The sequence below is a fragment of the Nannobrachium achirus genome (assembly GCF_963921795.1).
Source record: "Nannobrachium achirus genome assembly, chromosome: 8".
Taxonomy (NCBI): domain Eukaryota; kingdom Metazoa; phylum Chordata; class Actinopteri; order Myctophiformes; family Myctophidae; genus Nannobrachium; species Nannobrachium achirus.
The window spans coordinates 20672786-20695885 of NC_137817.1; the positions used below are offsets into that span (position 1 = coordinate 20672786).

A 23100-nucleotide genomic window follows, 5' to 3' on the forward strand; every position below is an offset into this window, starting at 1 on the left:
CTACATAGGCAACATTAGTCTGGGATCACTTCACTTTTCGGGTTTGTAACCGGTCTGGAGCGGAAACCACAAAACGTCATGTTGTAGTACTCAAGGACTACAATTTGGCCGGAACTATCCACCGGAAACAGTTTTAACCCAAAATAATTCCCCTGCGCTCAAGGACATACTTTTATGGCCTACCTAATAAACTCCTCGATGCGGAGTAGTTTTGCTTTTGAAAAATTAGTTTGGTATATGCATGTTTTAGTCCAACTTTTAGCGACCGGCAAAACCACACTAGGCTACTCGAGCATTTTAATAGGGATTGGGGAAACAAACGGTGGGAACCAAATCAAAGCGACGCCGCTTCTTCTAGTGGTTTCTGCGCTTTAGGCGGAAACCAAATGGTCTGTTGTGAACGAACACCAGGCTCTCTCCCGGGAGAAAGCCTGGTAGGCGAGGTTAAGGCAACATAGCAACGACTTAGGGGCGACGGAAGGACAATGGCTCGCTATGAAGAGCTCAAAACGACCCAAAAGCTATGAACAAAACTAGGCAGCAACCCTAACGCTACGAAGCTTCCTAAAAGCGACGTCGCGAAGACCAATGGTGCCGTCTGGGTTGTGTTATAGAGCTTTTAGCATCCTTTACCACATGTATACACAGCACTTCATCTTTCCATGCATGAGGGTTGGGTCACAGATACAACTTGTTTTTGGTTTGTGTGTTCCATGTGGACAGTGCACAGGTGAAGAAGCCCCGAGGTAAGCACAGTATGCTGGCCTCTGGTGGTCCAACGATAGATATTAATCATTGAAAACAAGTTCTATGCAACATGCGTGTGTATATGCAGCAACAGTATTATGTATGTGTAGTTTAACTTTAATGATGTTGTATATCTTAAGAAAGGAGACAAACACTTTATAACAGGCAATGTACATTTTATTTTAACATTTTATTTTAACAATCATTTGACATGGGTAAAGACTGGCAATGTACATTTTATTTTAACAATCATTTGACTTGGGTAGAAAGATGAATTACATTGCCACTGAACCATAGAAAATATTTTTTTTTATGTGACCCTTTTCAAAAAAATAAATACAAAAAAAAAAAGACAAAAACAAGAAAATACATCCACTTGTATCCTTGAAAACCACCTTCCCTTTGGTTCCATCATAACACAACAAATGAGACATTACACTGCATTGACATCGTCTATGTAAGGCTTATGGTGGCAAAAAATAAAAACATAAGATACCTTGTTTCACAGATTATAATTGTGCTTTGATATTTTCTACAGCAAGTGTGAGTATATCAATAGATTGCCTTTTTGCCCCATTTGCTCTTACAATTGATGCCTCCAACCCTATAACATTCAGAAAGGATAGTTTCCTTTTTGATCGAAATGGAATGTGGTTTCCACCTAGACACAAGTTCTTTTTTTGCAGCAGCAATTCCAGCAAAGACAACATGAAAGAATAAGAATATTATCTAAGAAAAAGAGGTTGAGCATCAACGATGGGTTTTCTCAATGGTTCTACAGACAGCGATCTCCATGTATGGGCATAAAAGGGTCAGATGTCAGACATCATAGGACTTTCACATAACGAATAACTGAGCATGTTTGGGCTCTCACAGCATATCTCCATATACAGTACATGGATCTCCATATATGGGTACCAGGGGTCTCCATATACGGGTAACTGGTCCGAATACATCACTGGCCAGATGGAAAAGACTACAGGTTAGGTAGTCACCGGGTGAGAAAAATGGGTTGCAAAAATCGTGGGATAAAAATCATTAAAAAAAAAAGAAAAATAAATTAATTCGGGTCTTGCTGGGTTAAATTGCTTTCATACCCACGACGACCGCCACCACCACCGCCACCGCCACCGCCACCGCCACTTGGTCCCCGATCACCACTGTAGCTTCACTAAGCAACCCTGGGCAGGGGGGGGGGGCTGGGGGGGGGGGAGACATGAAAGAATATGATTATTATATAAGAAAAAGAGGTTGAGCATCAACAATGGGTTTTCTCAGTGGTTCTACACGCCTCAGGGTGACATGCGGACATGCGAGGGCGCGCCAATTCATTACCTTATCTGGCCAGTAAATAAAAGATCTTTGATCATAACCATTCAGTATATTCTGAATATGTTGTATTAGTGGGGAGTGCAATAATATCTTTTAAAAGAAACCCCCTGACTAAAAGACAGAGTTCGGTGCACAAATATGCTATCAGAAGAGGTAATCTGGATTACCCTATGGCTAAACATTTGTACAATGTACACGCCAGCAATCCAGATAGTCTCAAGGTTGAAGGCCTAGAAAACATTAAAAAGAATATTAGAGGGGGTGATCGACTAAAATTATTACTGCAGAGAGAATATATATCACAGTGAGGAATTTGACATCCTAGGTGGGGTACTGCAAGGAGACATCCTAGCCCCCTTCCTCTTTGTCATAGTCGTGGACTACGCGCTCAGGAAGGCCATCAGTGGACGAGAGCAGGATCTTGGCCTCACTATTACACCAAAGAGGTCAAGACGGCACCCTGCCGTAGTCTTGACAGACCTAGACTACGCAGATAACATCAGCCTACTCTTCAACCACGAGGAGCAAGCACAGGAGCTCTTGAGCAGAGTGTGCCAAGGTTGGCCTTCAGCTGAATGCCAAGAAAACTGAAGTGATCACCTATAAGATCCAATCAGAACACCCACCTCTGACGACAACAACTAGAGGCATGGCTCTGAAGGAAGTCAAGGGCTTCCAAGTACTTGGGATCATAGGTCAACTCAACAGAGCAAGATCTTAAAGTGAGGAAGGCACTTGCATGGAGGGCCCTGAATGGCATGGCTAGTGTATGGAACTCCAACCTCCCCGACAAACAAAACTCAGCTTCTTCTATGCGACGGTAGAGTCTGTTCTCCTATATGGCAGTGAATGCTGGACCCTGAAGCCAACTCACACGAATAACTGTGATTAATTTGAGAGGTAAATGTAAAGTTTAGCTGCACTGGTTGATGAAGAGTTTATTGCACTAATAAATGGATTTATCTCATAATATATCTCCAGATTGGATGCTCGCTGGCCTACTAGTCCGGGACGCATACCACATGGGCTTTGTGTAGCCTGGCGGCGGCGCCGGTTCGATTCGGTCCGGACGGCCTTTCCCGCATGTCACTCCCTGTCTCTCTCCCCATTTCCTGTCAGTCTACTATCATATCAAATACAGGCATGTAAAGCCCCTCAAAAAATCTATCTCCTGATTGTGTTCTTGTTTAAAACTCTCTAAGGACCATTACAAAATCATAACGTAGCCGAGTGGAAGTCAACAGTTTACATTTGGACAGGTGGTGTGTTCAAGGAGCCTCGGAAATAAGGGAAAATCCCTGACACTGGCTACTGAATTAATTAATTATATACCCAGCAATAGATGTCTTAAATGAATACTCACTTGCAAGCAGCATGTGGCTAAACTTGTTTATGTGAAAGCAGCTGTCTTTCTTCAGGCTTTCCAGATGTTTGGCCAAGCGCTGTCCCACTGCAACCACCTTCCTGTTTAAGTGGACTGCTTCAAAGATAGCATCTTCTTTACCTGCTTCACATCCAAACTTCCACTCAAGTCTACCGTCTGTTGTGTACACACACACACACACACACACACACACACACACACACACACACACACACACACACACACACACACACACACACACACACACACACACACACACACACACACACACACACACACACACACACACACACACACACACACACACACACACACACACACGCTCGATTATTCTCTAAATCTAATCGATAGAACTGCTACTAAAACTAATCAATATTTGCAGCCCTGCACTCAAATGAAAACCCTTGTAGCTCAACTGTACAGCACTAGAAGTTTGCGGCCCGGAAGGGCCGCAAAAGTCTAGAGTTCAGGCCGCTGTGCGGCCCTCACCGCCATGTTGCGGCAGTGTGGTGTGTGTAATGGCCAAAGTTTTTTGAGGAAAAGTTTTTTGAGAAAAATAAAATTTGGGAAAAAAAAAGTTTTGAAAAAAAAAAAAGAAAAAAAGTATTGGTGATGCGATGACGTGATGTATACGGATGTTACTGCGATTGAGGTGAAAGAGAAAAGTGGAAAGTTGTGAGCTAACTATTAGCTATTTGGCTAACTGTTTCCGGGTCGACTTGAGGCTATTTTATACAGAGGCAAAATATGAGGGTAATAACGAATACAACTGTATACAGAGGTTTGGAAACGACATCTTGCAAAGGTGACATGGGTGTTTGAATTTTTAAGCTATATTTAGTACATATGTAGTACATCTTGGCCAAGTGGTTTGGTATTAAGTTAGCGATACATGACCCGGAAGTAGATCATTTACTCTTTTGTAATATAAAGATATGAAAATAGCTTCTAACCGGTGAACTTGTGTTCTGCTTCTGACACCACACTTGTAGAACACTGCTCGAGATCATCAAGAGTCTGGTTCAGCCAGGCCTGGTCCCTTGGATGGTTCAGGTAGTTTTGCACCGTCTTGATTTCATAGGCCTGGGTGCCATCCATCTGAAGGGATATGAGTAACTTACTCATATCCACACGCCAGATGAACTTTCTTATGGCTTGAAGAAAAAAGGAAATTGATACAGTATAGGCACCAATATATACATATTAGGTTGACTGAGCATGTATGCTCTTTTAGAGTAAAGGTCCTTAAACATTACTGTGTTTTTTGGTTGCGTTTTCAAAATCCGAACTCCTCAAAAACATCGTTTTTCAGGCTAAGGATCCCTTACCTAAGAGAGAGAGAGAGAGAGAAAGCAGGGACCCAGTAGCAGCAGCTGCGAAAAACTGAAGAAAACCCTGGTCCGAAAAAAATATATACAGACGAAATAACGGACGGCAGTGTGCAAACGTGATTGACATAAAGTGCAGTAGTTTTTTTTTACATTTTTTTACGTGCTCCAAATTTTGCTCCAATATTCGGCCGAAAAAGCAGCAATGTGCAAGGATGTAAAGGCCATTAAACATAGGGGAAAAAAAGAAAAATATAAAAAAAAAAACAATACTAATAACAATCACAACCATTAAATAACATATCCAAGACTTGCTGATCAATTCAACCCAATATGTATATATTGGTCTATCATATAAGTTGCATGCTAAATCAATCACCAATTGGATTTCAACTATCTTGTCTTATTTTGTCCCGTACACTCACCTGGAAGTTCTCCTTTGCTGCATCCTAGGAGCATGAAAAGCACGAAGAGGAAGAACTGGGGATTACACAAAATAGACAACTATATTAATAACATTTATTTGACTTGAAACCATACATGGCCTACTAGTGCACAAGATGCAAGTTGGCACCTGGACATAGTGCAGTTCTAGTATACGTGTAGTGTGTGCATGGTGCAACAATGGGGTGTGTTTGCGTGCTACAGTACCTGCTTGTAGATGTGTTTGAGAGAACTTAGGATTTCTGTCCCGCCCAGATCAGCAGACATAGTCTTGACCTTCTCCAAAGCTTCATCCATGGTGGTCTGGCTGTACTTCTTACTCTCACTGCCATAACAGAGTATGGAAACACTGTGACTATTCCACTGGAAAAGCAAGTTTTCACAAAGAGTACCTTACCTGGGTATGTATGTATACATGTACAGTATATAATAATATATTAACTAGTAAGACACCTCAGGGTGACAAGCGACCTCACCCTAAAGGGCCATCTGTCCAGTTATGTATATCGGACCAGTTACCCATATATGGAGACCCCTGGTACACATGTATGGAGATCCATGCTGTGAGAGCCCAAACATGCTTACTCAGTTATTCGTTATGTGAAAGTCCTATGAAATCTATGACATCTGACATCATACATACAATCCCTTTTATGCCCATACATGGAGATGTACAGTATGTAGAACCAGCCACAAAGATATGGGCTGTCTTGGCCATATATGGATTCTGTTAGTGTGGTATGTGGCCGATGTGGCCTCCATATATGGGCATTCCCGTATGAAGTCCTATAAGATATGGGTTAAATATTATATAGACATCAGGGAACTCCATATATGGGCATAAAAGGGATTCTGTTAGTGTGGTTCCCCTGACATCACGGTGACGTCAGCATGATGTCAGAGCAGAAAATCCATTCTGTTAGAGTGGTTCTGCTGGCATCACATTGATAACATAGACCTTACAAAAGTGTACATGTGGACGGACGGACGTATACGGACAAGCTGTGATGGTTCTGATAGTAAACTGCGACTTATGGTCGCAATAAATCTTTTAAGTATCAGCTCAGAGCACCGTGACGTAGCCACCAGGTCAACTCATTAAAACGTAGTCAAATAATATTTAACAATACCATATTTCAATGCCACGATTATCTGCTTGTGTAAGGCCAGCTTACCCAGTGTCCTTGGTAGGTTTGAGACTGAAGCGAAGCTTTTTCTGAGAAGGTTGATCTGCCAGACAGATAGACAACTTTAAAATCAAACCAACAGGGAAGTCCAATTGTACTAAATGTTAAATGTGTCCTTTATTGTGGGGTATGTTATACCAAATCGTTATGTCAAGTTTATTCTCCTCAAAAAAATCAAACCTCGGTTCGAAGTGAAGCGGTGAATCTGAGTATAAAATTGTCTAGAGCTACAGAATTCTGAATTCTGAATGAATTAATGATTTTATCTGGAGGGCCGGATTGTCATGTGAAGCTTGACCAATCCTCAAACTATGGTCTCATTGGACATTTTTAATCACCGGGACGGACACTACACACATATTCTGGACGTACGGGAAAGATAAAACCTGTTCATTCTGGACTGAAATGACCATATATGGACATGGGGGACACACATCTACGGACAGATAAATCCTGTTCATTCTGGACTGAAATGACCATATATGGACATGGGGGACACACATTTACGGACAGAAAAAACCTGTTCATTCTGGACTGAAATGACCATAAATGGTAAGGGGACACACAAAGCCACTCCTTGGAAGCGGCTTTCACCGCTTCAAAAATGACGACAGTACAAAGGTAGCCAATGAGGAGCAGCATTCTTGGTGACATCAGCATCAACAAGTGCAACCTGATCTAAATAACAACAACACAACACATACCAAAACTTGATAGACGAAGGTTATTCTCCTAAAAAAAATCAAATGTTTTGGCACCTTTTGTTTTTGAGCTACAAATTGTGTTTTACAGTTATGATTGATTGTATTTTGGGCTGGCCTACAAAAATTATCCATGTGGCACTCTATTTTAAAGAGTACTAAAACAAACTTCTACAAGCATCTGAAAATAAACCAAACTGAAAGTAGGGTAGTATCAGGGTGTGTACTATGCAGTGGTGTGTTCTAGATATTGTTGGATCATCTATAAATTATCCCCACCCTCCCACACGCACAGCAGGCGTATATATGTGCATGCGTGTGGTCACCTACATGTAAACGGCTCTGCACAGTTTGAATACTTACTATGAAGTAGCCTTGCGATAGTGTCTGGCCTATGCGAAGCTAACTATGAAGTGTGGCAGTCTGGCAGATATTGTTTAATGTGTCAATTCCTTTGCCTCAGACTAGGCTATTGAAGTCCACATTCTGGCTTCCCAGCCTCTCTGCCTGTGTATCACATAAGCTTTCTGTTGTTAGTGCTCAAATAGTGTTCAGTTCCCAATAGTACCACAAGGGGTCACAAAATACCGTTTGGACTGGAAATTGCATGCTTTATTACTGCAGAAAGACTTGGTTTATGGAAGAGAACAAGCCAGAACTCACAGAATGGATTGAACTTATTGTTGAATACTCAATATCTGGAGTCAATAATAGTAAAGGGAAATTTCTCCTGGACATTAAAGTAACAGTTCACCAAAAGAAAATACTTATTTTCTCTCAACTCACCGCATGACCCAACTTCACCAAGGTCCTCATCTTCACGTTGGAAGAAAAAAATACAGGTACACATTTCCATTCCTAAACCACACACTGCCATTCCTACGGAGGCAGTGACCACCTAAACCAAACCCTAACCTCAGTAGGAATGGCAGTGGGTAGGAATGGCAGGTTTAGGAATGGAAAACTGCCCACAATGTGAATATTTAGCTCTTTAAATGCTCTGAAAATATGAAAACAAACTCAACATGTATTGTACATGTAGATGAAAAACAAAAAAGTAGTATTGCATAATAATAATAATGTTGTAATGTACTTGAATAACACTGAAATGTTCTACTTACTGTCACACACCAGCATTGGTGATGCCCGCATTAAAGCAAGCCATTCTATTAGCACAGAATCCACTCTTTGTCAAACAGTTAATGAGTAAAGCCAAATAAAGTTTGGGCCAATCAGAGGAGGGGGCGGGGCTAGGTTAAACCAAATAAGGTGAAGGACTCTTAATCAAGTCAATTGAAACCCCGCCTCCTGTCTCCATTGAAAATAGAGGGGAGGGGAGGAATGGATTGTTGAGATTTGAATATAGAATAGCCTATTTAGAGTTAGAGTTAGAGTTTAGATAGTTGATTGATAGCCTAGAGATGACAGTAGAATTACTTTAGAGTGGAGTGTATTTAGGAGAAGTCAGTCTGTGAGAGAAGTGGAGAAAAAAGCGAATACACACACACACACACACGGGTGTCACAAGGGGGAAGTGGGACTGAGTTACTAGGGCCCAAGGTGGAGGGGACTTAATTATTTTATACTTTAGCTATTGAAAGATAGCAGATCTACAAGCTCACAGCGCGGCACGCTGCAAGCTTGTAGATCCGCTATTTAAATCTCACCTATGAAGAACATTCATGGGGGGCCCGCAGTGAATCCTTGTACCCAGGGCCCAGATTTTGGTGCGACACCCCTGCACACAAACACCAGCAATCCAGCAAAGCAGATATCAGCCTGCCTACCTGAAGCCTGCCAACAATCAGAGGAGGGGGTGGGGCAAAGTTAAACCAATTAAGGTTAAGGACTCTTAATCAAGTCAATTGACAGCACCCACAAGTTTGTAGGACAAACGGTTGATGAGTATAGCCAAATAAAGTTTTGGACAATGAGGGGAGGGGGCGGGGCAAAGTTAAACCAATGAAGGTGAAGGACTGCTGGAGCAGCAGGAGTCGGTGGTCCCCGGGAATTCCCCGTCAGCAGCCCAGTCGGGGTGTTGATTTGGTCATTTTTGCACTATTTGGCGGCGGTGGCAGGGGGTCCCTGGGGGTCCGTGGAGGTCTGGCGGTCCTGAAGGTTGTGGTTTGACAGACAAGGAGTGTGTGTGGAAATTTCACATGGATAGGGGCAATGATGGTGGAGATATGAGTAGGGCAAAAGTGTGACATGACGTGACAGACAGACAGACTGACGGACGGACGGACGGACGGACGGGACGGACGGACGGACGGACAGCCGGTGGAGGTTTTGATAGTAAATGCGACCTGACGGTCGCAACAAATAGAAAAACATCTATGTGATGTTAATAAAAAGGGAACACGAAAGTACAGTAATTACATTGCAAAACAGGGGTTTTCCCCCGAAAATACATGTTTTAATTAGTTTAATCCCAGTGGGACAAAAACCAGGGCAGATTGTTTTTATAATGGAAATGAATGGGGGAAAAAGATTTTTCATAGCCTCATTATTGCTATTTAAAGTACCAAAAGAAAAACATCTACGTGATATTAATAAAAAGGGAACAAAAAAAGTACAGTAGTTACATTGCAAAACGGGTTTTCCGCCGAAAATACATGTTTTAATTAGTTTAATCCTCTGAAACAGGCAGAGGACAGAGAGAGAGAGAAAGCAGTGCATCTTGGGTAGGAAGTTGTGGAATTATAGGCTGGCTGTCAACATAAAATGTATTTTAATTGTAATTCTGCCCATTTAAAATATATGTACCCAATCGAATATCTTAGTTACATCATTGTCGTTCATGTGAACTAGTTTGTTGAAGCTTATTCATTATTATTATCGAAATCGCTATGCGCCGTACTGCGCCCCGGCCGTGCTCCGCATCACGGCACCGCGGTGAAAGACTGAAGCGACTTTCTCCCCCTGCATAACTCCACCCCCGGTAGCGAAAAGTGAATGTTTTTTCTGGTTGGCCAGTCAGGGAGTCTCAGGGACCAATCAGAAGGCTGACAAACGATGAATTGCATGACTGAAAAATACATAAAAGGTTTTTAAATTTGAGGAGATTGATGAATATCATCTTAATGAATTTGGGATTTTATACACTACATCATTTCAGGAAGGGAAGAATATGCATTTTGCATTAAACAAAAACTGCAGTTCAAGCAATTATCATGGACCGTATTGTCACATACTGTATATACAGTACAAACACTTAAAATCAAATACATAATCATACTGGTGGGACATTTCTGTGTAACAGAGGTCCTGGTGCAGTGAAAGAGGAAAATATTGAGTTAACCTTGACCTCACCAAATGTCTAAATATGAACGGTACCTTAAAGCTAACCGTAACATCATGCCTAAACCTTAACATAAGGACAGTGCCTAATACTATTCAGTTTAAGTTTAATCTGAATTATTATTACAAGATCTCTACCGCAGATCTTTACCTCAGCAATGAATATCTACTGTTTAATAATTAAACAGTAGCTATTCATTGCTGAAGTAAATATCCTGTACTTATTAAGCTTATACAGCAGAGTATAGAGTATACAGTGCAACAATCATAGTACATCAAAGCCATGACCTTTATGTCACTTTGGTAAGGCTCTGTTGTTCCACCTACAGACTTCACCCCCACATACAGTAGATCTTAATTGTGTTTGAGGAAGTTATCATGGTGACTTTTACAGACCCCTACAGTACTTACTTGCTACTGGAACATTTCTGCGTAACAGAGGTCCTTGTACAGCCTCCCCGATTGCTTTGTTGACAGCGATGAAAGCAGTGATGGCACTGCTCACTCCTGATTCGATGCTGAGTTCCACAACCCTCTTCTTCACTGCTTCATCCTGCTGCCCTTGCTTGTCTCTCTGTTCCAGCTCCAGGGAGCGAATCAACCTGTGGACTGTCAATCTGCACACAGGAGAATAAAGAGTTGTGGTATTTCCTTTAGGGCTAAATGTTTACTTATTTTGCCTCACTGCTCAATGAGCAAAGGATAACTTACCCAGTGTCTTTGGTAGGTTTGAGACTGAAGTCAAGCTTATTCTGAGAAGGTTGATCTGCCAGGCTGTACTTCACCGTCACACTGCTTTCACTGGCCTCTGAATTCTGGGAGAGAAAGAGAGAGACATTGGATATAAAAAAAAGTTGTGTGCATGCACGCAGGACTGACAATTTGCACCAAACCAGTCATGAAAGGATTTTGTGTAATGTACATGGTCCCAAAGTTGATGCTCTTACCTCTCCAGTGAGCTGGGCATAAATTAGCGACCTTTGGCCCTGGAAAAGGGTTGTGATAGGCGGAGACAGAGGTATTGCAGACACTCCTTTTGGCAGGTCCCATGTCACTTTAATATCCACCACAGCTGGCTGCAGGGCAAATTTAAGTGACTGCATCACCTATCGAAACCAAAAGAGAATGAGAAACAAGATGTTGAAAACGGTACAACTAAGCGGAAAGCAGTGCATACAGTATGTACTGCCACAGTGGAGAGCCGTTATTGATTTGGACTACTTTGGGACATTTCTCTTTTCTATGCCAGCGGGATGTCACTGCACTCTCATGGATTATGTGGTCGATCATATCTTACTTTGGGTTGCATCCTCTCTGTTCCTGTGATGAACTGGGCATGGCCTCCACCCTGCTTGGCCATCCCAGTGATGAGAGCAGAGCTGGCCCCCTCCCCAATCCCGAAGGTAAAGCACCTGCAGTAGAATAGGATATAATCAATGTACTGTACTGTGTGTGCATACACACACACAACAATGTGGACTTGTCAGTTGTTGTTTTTGCATACAGACATTACTGTGTAGACGTAGACCCACCTGTGAGAACTTGCATTGTTTCTCACCAGATCTAGCACTTCCTTTGTATTCAACACCTCACCATCAGTAAAGATAAAGAGCTGGGATGACAAAACAGACAGCTATATCAATAACACCTATTTGTCTTCACTTGTCTACACCCAATATGGCTATTGAATGAATAGTGTATACTGTACATGTAGTGTGTATTTAGTGTGGTGTGTATAGTTTGTTTAAAGTGTACGTGTAGTGTGTGCATGCCATGGTGCAACAATGGGGTGTGTTTGCCTGCTACAGTACCTGTCTGGGCTGATTGGGAATGCAGGGCTGCTTGTAGATGTGTTTGAGAGGACTTAGGATTTCTGTCCCGCCCAGATCAGCAGACATAGTCTTGACCTTCTCCAAAGCTTCATCCATGGTGGTCTGGCTGTACTTCTTACTTTCACTGCCATAACAGAGTATGGAAACACTGTGATTATTCCACTGGAAAAGCAAGTTTTCACAAAGAGTACCTTACCTGTGTGTGTGTGTGTGTGTGTGTGTGTGTGTGTGTGTGTGTGTGTGTGTGTGTGTGTGTGTGTGTGTGTGTGTGTGTGTGTGTGTGTGTGTGTGTGTGTGTATGCATGCATGTATGTACAGAATATATGAGTTAAAAAAGGCTCTAAATTTAAATAAGTCTAGTGCTTACTTGAGCTTATCCTTTTAGTTGACCTTGTACCAGTGAACGGTCATGAAACTGTACCCTTGTCTATTAGTCGGGGGCCTAAGGGAGATGACATGGTAATCTCGCGCTAATTAGTCTAAAAGCACGAAATTTTGCACAGATGTAGCCCAGGGTATGCTCTAATGATTTAGCTAGGGCGCCCGAGTCGGTGACCTTCGGGGTCGCCACAGCGGCCAAATGAAGTTGGGCTCCCATCGACTTTCTATACAGGAGGAAAATACCCAGAAAAACCCTTTTTTTCTGGGTATTTAAGTTGGATGTGAGGGGTCTAACTAGGGGTTTGTCATGATGCTGAATCCATTGCAAGCATTTGTGAGTCATCACTTTTTAGAGTTTTTTGGATGTTTTCTGGAGCTGTGGTGACCCCAAAGGTCACTGACTCGCCCTAGCTAAATCATTAGAGCATGCCCTGGGCTACATCTGTGCAAAATTTGGCGCTTTTAGACTGATTAGCACGAGAAAAAAAAACCCTAAGACCTCCGACTAACATGAATGCTCACCCATACATGCATCGTTTTCTGAGGCCATTTCTAGCCCAAGGAATGTTTTTTGTGCAAAACAAATGCTTGTAATGGTTTCAGCATGATGACAAAACCCTAGTTAGACCCCTCAGATCCTACTTAAATACCCAGAAAAAAAATGTTTTTCTGGGTATAATCCTCCTGTATAGAAAGTCCATGGGAGCCCAACTTGATTTGGCCGCTGTGGCGACCCCGAAGGTTTCCGACTCGGGCGCCCTAGCTAAATTATTAGAGCATACCCTGAGCTACATCTGTGCAAAATTTCGCGCTTTTAGACTGATTAGCGCGAGATATCCTTAAGGCCTCCGACTATATGCAAACTTCTAATAAATTCTTCAACCAATCAATACAATCAATAATAATATATTAATACATCTATTAAGTATCAGCTCAGAACACTGATGTAGCAACCAGGTCAACTCATTAAAACGTAGTAAAATAATCTTTAACAATGCGTTAGGGATCAAGTTAATCGCTTCTGTGAAAAGTCTGTTATTTAACTTTTTGCCATTGTAGTGCAATCAAACAGTGTCTAGGCTAATAATAACAATAACAATAAATAATAATAACAATTAGTGAGTGTGTAACTCACGGAAAGATGTGGTCGTATTCACTTCCAAAGCCAAATATGTTGAAGTAGCAGCCCATTGGCAAGCTTTTCAGTAGCAGTAGCAGTGTGTCCTACACAATTTGATAGATGGATAGAAACATATACAAACACAGCAACATCCTCAAGTGTTCATTTGGACTGTGACAGAGGGATGAATTTGTCTTGTTTGACACAACCTCATCCTGTGACCATGTCTTGTATCAAGCAGGTAAACAATACACATGAATGATTGTGTTGATTCTAATCTTTCTATGGGGTATACTGTATACCACTGCTGCTCACCCAGCATGGCTATTTCTAATCCCAAACAGATTGAATATCATTTATGCATGCAAAAAATTGCATTAATTAATAATATAAATGTATGTCATTAATATGATTATTCCTTTTCTTGATTTACTCATGACTACATTTTCTATGCGTTGAAACAGGGGCTCATAGCAAGCCCTTGATGCAAACAATGTGTATTGTCAAATATTCTCCTCAACAAATGTTAGATTAAATGGAAATCAGGTCAAGATTTTCAACTGTGAAATGGAAGGAACAAAGGAGCATGCAGTACCCTGGCACTGCTAATGCGATCTGGCCCCTCACGCTCGTTGTTCATGGGACAATCCATGCTGCCAGAGCGATCCACTAAAAACAGGAACTCCCCACATGAAGCCAGTGATGACATCACAGCTTTAGGGAACTCGGGGTACAGGCTCAACATGACCACTGGGTCGCCCATCAGAGAGCCTGTAAGACAGGATAGGAGATGGAGACAGACAGATAGACAACTTTAAAATCAAACCAAAAGGGAAGTCCAATTTTACTAAATGACATAATAAGCTCTCCAAATGTTTTTATAAGAGCAAAATTGTTACTTATAAAAGTAAAATCACACCCAGTGTGAAGGGAGTGGTGCTTTTTATGAGTTAATTTCATTATCAAGCGTCCTGCGAAGCTTGGCCAATGAGCCAAGTGTGGGACATACATACATACATGCATACAAACATACTAAGCCAGATGTTGGAGCGGTTAGCAGCACCGCTCAAAAACAAATAGAGCTTACCAGGCTTGGCAGAATCCTTTCCTGCCTCTACAATAGCAGCGGGCTGGTGGGCATCTTTATAATAAACCAAAAGTTCCACGTCTCTGTCAAACTTGTGCCCATCACTCAGACTGACCTGGGATTATAGAGGAAAATGGGGGGAGGGGAGGTTCTTGTCAACACCAAATCTCTTGGTCAAAAATAGTTCAGAAAACGTTGTGTCGTGACGCGTTGTGAGCTTGCTTATACATTGGCAGAATGTTTCCCGCAGAATAAGGATGCTGGTGGTCAAATGGTTAACTTTGAATTCTAGCAATGCACATGCATACACTGCAAAATAATGTATTCATTTATTTGTATTCTTTATTTAGTGTTTGCCAAGTACATTTGAACAAACCTAGAATTCCTCCCCTGGATTTACCCATCATCATAATTGATAAGGCCCTGATACACATCAACATTTTCATCAACAGACAACACAAACACAAACGACACACAACACCTCCAACTCAGATGGAATGTTTTTGTCAAAAGAATTCACATAATGCAATTTTAGAACATTAATTCTCAATAGAAAAGTGACATTTCAAAATCAACATTGAAAACTGACATTGCTTGTTGATATTGATGGAGGTTCATTGTATTATTCAGGACAATTTGACACGTTAAATGCTCAGGCGCACACACATTACCTTGGCCTGGGTCTGCTCTGTGTTGAGGTACTGAAGAGGGTCCAGGGAACAGCTGGACTCTACTTTAGAGACGGGTCGAGTAGAGGTCACTCGGGCAGAGAAGGACAGACTGTAGGGCACTAGAGAGGCTGGAACAGAGGTCACCTGAGGCTGACCACTCCCTCCACTGCCACCTTCACCACCTAAGAAAGAGGGGACACAAGTACTAAATATAATGAAAGCACGATCACACTCTAACATAAAATATCATCTGCAAATTGTCTATTTTCTTTCACTGCCACTTTCACTACCTCCTAAGAAAGAGATGACTGAAGTAGAGGGTAGCACGGGTCTTCCAGGACCCGATTACCCAAGACCCCAACCGAGAACCGAGCCAGTTCGGTTCTAAATATTAACTTGTCCCTCGGGGCAGGGTAGGATAGGGTCTAATTGCCACGGGTCCGTTCGGGGCATTCAGAAATAATGCATTTACCTGTAAGGATCCGAGAGGACCCGAGATTTAAAAAATATAATGTTTACCCTTCAACTTTAAAATATATATTGTTTTTAATGAGACATGCAACGTAAGTATGCTCCCAAATCCATATTATCGTCAGTTCTCGCATATTGAATCGATTACCCGAGACCCGAACTGAGAACCGAGCCGGTTCGGGTCTAAAATATTGACTTGTCCCTCGGGTCAGGGTAGGGTAGGGTCTAATTGCCACAGGTCCGTTTGGGTATCGGATCTCATATTCCCAATAACAGGCGGGTGCTGAGTATATTTCTCACAGGTCCATTTGGGTTCAGGTAGGTCAAATTGGACCCGTGCTACCCTCTAGACTGAAGCGCCCATAATGATTCTGGTCATTATGGACCAGCTGCAGCTTGAAATTTTCATGGCACTTACTCTGACCTGTAAGTTGTAAGACTTACAACTTACAGGTCAGAGTAAGTGCCATGAACAGGTTAAGGAGAGCACACGTCGCGGTATCGACGCACGTGAAGTGCCGCACGGTAACCCCAACTGGATGCGGCGCGCTGCCACACAGCACATCCATTTCCCCCGGTGGGGAGAACCACAGGAGAACATGTTCACCGCGTGGCAACGCTGGAAAAATAGAACAGCGGCATATCTGTGCGGCAGGCGAGGTCGGCAGGCGAGGTCGGCAGACCCGCGGCTGCGCATGTCTGACATGCCGGTGTGGGTTAGTTAATTAAAAATAACTAGCCTTTACCCGTTCAAAGATATGAGCTCCAAAATGATGTGCAGTGTGTGGGTTATGGGATGTGCACTGTGCATACAGTATATGAGGGATGGAAAGTAACTTTAACTGGTGCTTGCATGATAATATGTAGGAGCATCAATGTAAGAAACCCGTTTCGTTTAATGGCTACAGAGATACTGTCCCCCCCCCCCCCCCCCAGCCCGCCCGCCCACCCGCCTGCACACACACCCGCCTGCCTGCACACACACACACACACACACGCACACAGAGCTGGTTAAACATTTTGCCTCAAGCTAGATGCAGAATAGATGTGCCTCATGCTAGATGCAGAATAGATAGTAGATACACCATAAAAATGCAAATATACAGCATACGATTTGTGAAAGTGACAAACGGGCTTCACAGTTATGTCAGGTGTGTTCATATGCTAATGGTGATGCGATTTCAGATCAATTGCTCCAGCCACTGAGGAGAAACGCTGTTTCAGACAGACAGACAGACACTCACTCACTCACTCAGACAGACATTCGCAAAATTATAGTATAGATGGGGCTGTATGTTTTGACACAGCGCTTCCGCGCCGCCTCCGCATCCGGTGTGTGTTCCCCTTTAGTTAAGGATTATAGAGCTAAGGAGTACAAGTATCAGATGCAAAAGGATATAGTAGAAGTTGTCTGTTGTTGTTGTTTCCTACCTTGAGGTCGGTACCGGGGGTTGAGCACAGCAGGCAGACAGAATCTCAGCCCACCGTCAGCCTCCACAGCCAGCTCAGTAACGTACTCCAGCCTGATGGAGGCACTCTCTCCTGGAGGCAGACTGCCCACCCTCATGGAGAATACATCAGGGCTCTCCTCGCTCTCCTCCAACAGGAAGGCCTGCTGGCCTGAGCTCAATGCATCATCATACTCCTCCCGAGCCTGAGCAATAAGTGCATATAAAGACTTGAGATTCAGTGGGCTAAATGACAATATATCTTTGTTTATCTTAGTGAGTGATTACTGAAGGAAATTGTTCAAAGTTCAGTCAAGAATAGCCAATGAGACAAACATGTGGATAGTCGTTGAATGTAGGCAAATAAACCAGTTTTAAGAGTTAAGAGTTGATTGATGATTGCAAAATAGCAAAGAAATCCAAGTGTAAACCAGTCCTGAGCATTTCCATTGTATTCTGACTCATAGTACGAGTCAGAATGGTTCTAGTGAGTCTAGTCAACCACCTGATCATGTTGCAATTCATGGGAGTGGGAGAGATGTCGTCCGACGAGTAGGGCTGGGTGCAATAACCACAATACCGTGGTCGTGTAAAGAATACCGCAGTGTCGAGTTCATAACCTCGATTATTTATATTTTTCATTTGTCTTTCATTCAAAACAACTTTTTGGGGAAATACTGCATTACCGCCATACAGTCGGTAAACAGTGACTTATTACCGCAATAACAAGAAATCCATACACCCCAGCCCTACTGAGGAGGACATATCAGGCTGTTTGAGCACCGAGCTCTATGAGATTAGACACTTAGCATAGATATACAACACTATACGTGATCAGTAGTACTCCTTGATAGTGATGCCATTATCCTACTGTATGTAAGTAAATGTTGTGGAGTCTCGCTCCTGTACCGCTGATCAGGTGAGTGTCTCCACGCGTAGTAACGGCAGAGTTCAGCACCGTGGCCAGCGTTGCTTCCTAGGGAAGATCATTGTGCCAATTTATGTTCTCAATCAGCTTGATGTGAAGACACGTTTGCGCTGACTGACCAGCTGGAGACAGCTGCGCTGAGTTGGTTCTGATAAAGTGTTGCTGGTCATCAAATTATTGGCTTAGGAATGCGAGAAACACTAGAAAATATCCATGAATTCAAGTCTCCATGGTGTCAGTAATTGATAGAAAAAAGATTTTTTTTTTGTCTGAACTAAGCCTCATTCATCGCTGACCCTCCTTGCTCGAGGAACACTTCCATTGGGCGGTAAGTGATTACACTCCACTTGTTCTCTGTCACACATTTACTGTGTTTGGTTACATTGCCTAATACTGTTGTTTCTGTCTCCCCTGTGAGCAATATAGGAGAGAGCCTCATTTTGGGAAGAACTTGTGTTCTTGGAATGTTACATATGCTTGTCCCCACCCTGAACTTTATAACATTATACCTCCCAAATAAACTTTTTTGAACTTTAAACTGCTTTCGTGTCTGTTGGTTTGGGTCAGTCTTCACAAGATGTAAACATTTGCATAAACCTCTTTGTAACAGTGTTTGGCCAGGAACAATCTAGATTGAGGATTGAAAAATTGATCCAGTTGGTGATAAAGTCATGGAACCAGTTAAAAATTCAGTTTGTGAAAAAACAGGTGGTTACATGGTAAATGATAAGTGAAGTCATGTGAAAGTAGGTGACCATGGGGCTTAGTCCAGGCTGTTTAAATCAAGTATTTCCTTGGTAGCTCACCTCCTGTTTCTCTTTCACCTCAGCCACAACCTCTGACTGTCCAATCTTTGCGCTGAAATGACAGACAGCAGCATCACCAGGAAGAGGGAAGACAAAGATGGCCTCTATGGGACTCTCCTCCTTGTTCTCATACTGCAGAATGGAGGTCACTGTAGCCACATGGTCGCTCACTTCAACCTCCACATCAATGCCTTTCAGAGGAACTGACAGTGGAACAGAGAACAAAGGAGTCACAGAGAGCGCAATGGAATGAGGACACGTGGGAGAGAGTAAAAAGAGGAAGGGAAAGATGTTGGAGCTTACACACTGATTACATACCAAGTCAACTCAAGGCAGATGGGACCCTAGTTACCTCTTTTGTATTGGGGAAGACGGTAACCAGGCCGGTTAGTCCACTCTCCCTGATACACACTGCTACCACTGTCTGGTCACGGACAAATATAACGTCGCTCAAATGTTGAGATTCTTCAAAGATAGACCAAGAACTGCAGTAGGCTACCGCGGAAACGTGTGTGAATCTGCGCTAAGTATTTTTTATCTTTTTTTTTTAAATGTAGCCTCTTTTCCTCACTTCCCATGTCCCAAGTTAGGGAGTGTTTGGATATGTTCACTGGGAGGCGGGAGTGCACTGAAACCAATATCAACACATGAGAGCGCTCCTGCCTCCCAGTGTACATATCCAAACGCTCCCTAACGTGGGACATAGGAATTGAGCTACCTCTATGGAAGTTAGGAACGGAGGAAAAGAATCTACATTTTTCACAAATAGATTAAAAATACTTAACGGCAACACCGATTAGCGCCAATTCACACACGTTTCCGCGGTAGTCTAGTGCAGTTCTTGGCATCTTTGAAGAATCTCAACAACATTTGAGCGACGTTGTATTTGTCCGTGACCAGACAGTGGTAGCTGTGCGTATCAGGGACAGTGGACTAACCGGCAAGGGACCCTGGTTACCGTCTTCCCCAATAAAAAAAGGTAACTAGTTGGGTCCAGAGAGGGGCTAGGCAGATCAGTGCCCAAGTCTGCTTGAGGTTTATTCCCATTAACCCATTTAGACCTGAGGCCCATTCTAAAAACCTTAGTCTTGATTTAAAACATTAGAATACATTGTAGCCTAACAAAGAACACAGATGTTTGAAACTTTTACCTGCTTCATTCTTGCAAGAGACCAGACCACATTCCATTGTGTTTGCACTGTTCATATAGCTTCAACAGAGCTTGAAATCTGAAAGTAAAATACATTTCTCTTGAAATAAATTCATAATAAACAAGTGAAAGTACATTTTCTACACACCATGTCAAATAATGGGGGTCCTTCCCTTGCAAATAAAATACTTGAGAACTAGCCGCAAATTGCAACACTAGATTTTCAAACTCACCAATATTGCGGCTCAATGGAAAGCTTGCCTTATCCTCTTACTATCTGCAAAGTGTTTATTTCATAAAAATCCACCGTAGAATTGTTATGATTTTATTTTCTAAATAAGCAAGATGACCGCAAAGCAGCCAAAGGGCACGCACATCTATAGCCAAAGTTGGCTGGGTGCTAGACTAAAACAGTGCAATATAGATAGAAGAATAAAAGTCTGCACACCGATTTATGCTCCCAATGATAAAACACCACAAGTAAACTTTTATCATGATTTTATTTTCTGTCAAGAAATTCAGTTCAGGTGATTATTTGTTCTAAGTGCTGGAGTTTGGAAGCGCTCGTGGGAAGTCACTCTGTGGTCCTGTGACCACCTGGTTCTAAATGTCACATAGCCTAAACATGTCTTCTCGATTTTATTGACAGATATAACTCATAACATGTCTACGGTGGATTTTTATGAAACAAACACTTTGCAGATAGAAAGAGGATAAGGCAAGCTTTCCATAGAGCCGCAATATTGGTGAATTTGACGTTGTTTAATACAATCAGATAGCAAAAAAAAAAAAAAAAAAAAAAAAAAAAACGTTTTGATCCATTGGATCCCTATGGGAGGTATTGCAACCCTAGATTCATCCGATTATTACAAAAATCTAGTGTTGCAATTTGCGGGTACTTGAGAACTTAGTACTGGTATGACCCTTAGCCCTGAATACATGACCCTAGTTGACCCATCTGACAATTACATTTTTCAAGTTGAAACCTGAGCATACCTACGGTCGCTTATCTCCCGATTAGGGAGTCTTACTGGTTTAAACACATTTGCCTATTGCAAATAGTAACTTTAAACAACATAAAACCAACCAAGTAAAGTTTGATATTCAGATCCTTTTAATATTTGCAGGTGTCAGCCACCGTTTTAGACAAATGGTCAGCTTATCTTTGGCTAAATGATTCAATTAGCTTTAATTAGACATACATGGTCAAATCGCCAACATGTATGATACACAGTGTATTTTTAGACCTGGATACATTTGCTTTGAGCTTTGACCATAACTCTCAGAGTTACAGACCTGTTATGGTCATTCAGGGCTATAGTTCTTTGTGTGTCTGATAATATTATTGTCCACTCATTTTCAGTGGTGTAAAGTAACTGAGTACAATTTTGAGGTATTTGTTATTGAGTATTTCCAATTCTAGCTTCTTCCCGTAGCTGCATAGCAGCGGAGTGAAAGGTATTCCGATCCGAAAGGAGCTAGACCAAAGCTAGGCTCCTTCGTACTCAATTCATTCATGGAAGAATTAGAATTAGCTAAAGCTAATCAAATCAATTTAACAAAAAGATTCTTACCTCGTTTTGCAAAGCAATAGGATTAGACTGAAACGATATGTTGGCAAGAGTTCAGTCTTGACGAACAGCCTCCATGAAAATCTCTATAAATGTGTAGAAGATAGTTTCAGTTTGTCAATATCATCCATGATATATCATCCCGCCCCTCTCGAGACTTCCGTGTTTGGGTTTCTGACGCGTGTTTCCTAAACCCACCAGGCTAGAGTTAAGACCCGCCTCGCGGAACGCCCCTCTCAATAATCTTAAGTATGAAAGTGCATGCATAATATGAACGTTAGTGCTCTTAGTGCAAAGCAGAACTGTACCTACTACCTACCGATCCATTACAATAATACATGTATTAAATACATGCAGCATAATACGCCCGATGCCATATCCAAACTATAACAATCAATGTAACTGATAATCAGTAAGAGTTTTATTTTGAGCACAGTAGTGACAATAGTTTGGTCAGAGGGTTAAAGTATAATCCGATTTTGAGTAGGAATAGAATTTTTAAAAAAATCCCTGATTTTCTTGCTCCCCACAACAGTAGGCCTACGTTTTTCTCTTTTGCAAAGTTACAAAGTTTCCCTTTTTTAAGCAGTACAAAGTAAGTTTCAGGTTTTTTGTTTTAGCACGGTTTATTTTGAGCACTGTAGTGAGTGACACATTAATAGCTGTGCATTGTGCAAATGCAGGCTTTTCTCAGTACAAGTTTTAAGATTGTCTTCATGCCTTTACCCTCCGCGTTATTTGGAAACGCACATGAGTTCTGGGCAAACCCTGCCCATGGAAGCTTTTGATTGGCTGAACTGGAGCTAGGGAGCGCTCCTTCAGTTTTCGCCCCCTAGTGGCGGAAAGAATTACCTCTGGGAACTCAGATTGGGGCCCCTATGTTCTCGAGACATGTCTGGCTGCAGACCCACTTGGCCTATGTTGGGGCCATGGATACACTCTTGGCTTTTCTGACAGAATTCTTCTTCTTTTGACTTTCCTGCCTTCTAGACGCCCGTCGGAGTATTGCTGCCTCCCACTGTGGGTGTTACGTACTGCAGTATGCACATACACACACGCTTAACATCACTGTGTTGTCATCATGGGAACAACTCAAACAGAATCCCTTTTATGCACATATATGGAGATCCCTGATGTCATCAATAATATTAAGCCCATATATAACAGGGCTTCATATGGGAAAATTGGGAATGCCCATAAATGAGGAAGACA

The 23100-nt window shown here is 42.2% G+C and overlaps 2 protein-coding genes across 2 annotated transcripts; both read right to left on the bottom strand.

The window, feature by feature from the left end:
- Positions 1–909: 909 nt before the first annotated feature.
- LOC308290442 (uncharacterized protein) lies at positions 910–8014 on the bottom strand. The gene is made up of 7 exons (XM_080732277.1): positions 7910–8014; positions 6411–6465; positions 5443–5560; positions 5217–5271; positions 4417–4617; positions 3443–3619; positions 910–1946 (listed from the first exon to the last, which is right to left on the bottom strand). Exons 1-7 carry the CDS (start codon positions 7998–8000, stop codon positions 1828–1830), a joined length of 816 nt encoding a protein of 271 aa, XP_080588403.1. The 5' UTR covers positions 8001–8014; the 3' UTR covers positions 910–1827.
- A 1082-nt stretch (positions 8015–9096) lies between these two features.
- On the bottom strand, positions 9097–22031 carry LOC308290441 (von Willebrand factor A domain-containing protein 5A-like). Its single transcript, XM_080732276.1, has 15 exons — positions 21892–22031; positions 20319–20396; positions 19168–19370; positions 17417–17639; positions 15515–15696; positions 14844–14958; positions 14352–14527; positions 13772–13860; positions 12235–12379; positions 11956–12035; positions 11721–11835; positions 11371–11529; positions 11135–11238; positions 10835–11040; positions 9097–9235 (listed from the first exon to the last, which is right to left on the bottom strand). The coding sequence occupies exons 2-15, from the start codon at positions 20371–20373 to the stop codon at positions 9171–9173; spliced, it is 1917 nt and encodes a 638-aa protein (XP_080588402.1). The 5' UTR covers positions 20374–20396; positions 21892–22031; the 3' UTR covers positions 9097–9170.
- Positions 22032–23100: the final 1069 nt, after the last annotated feature.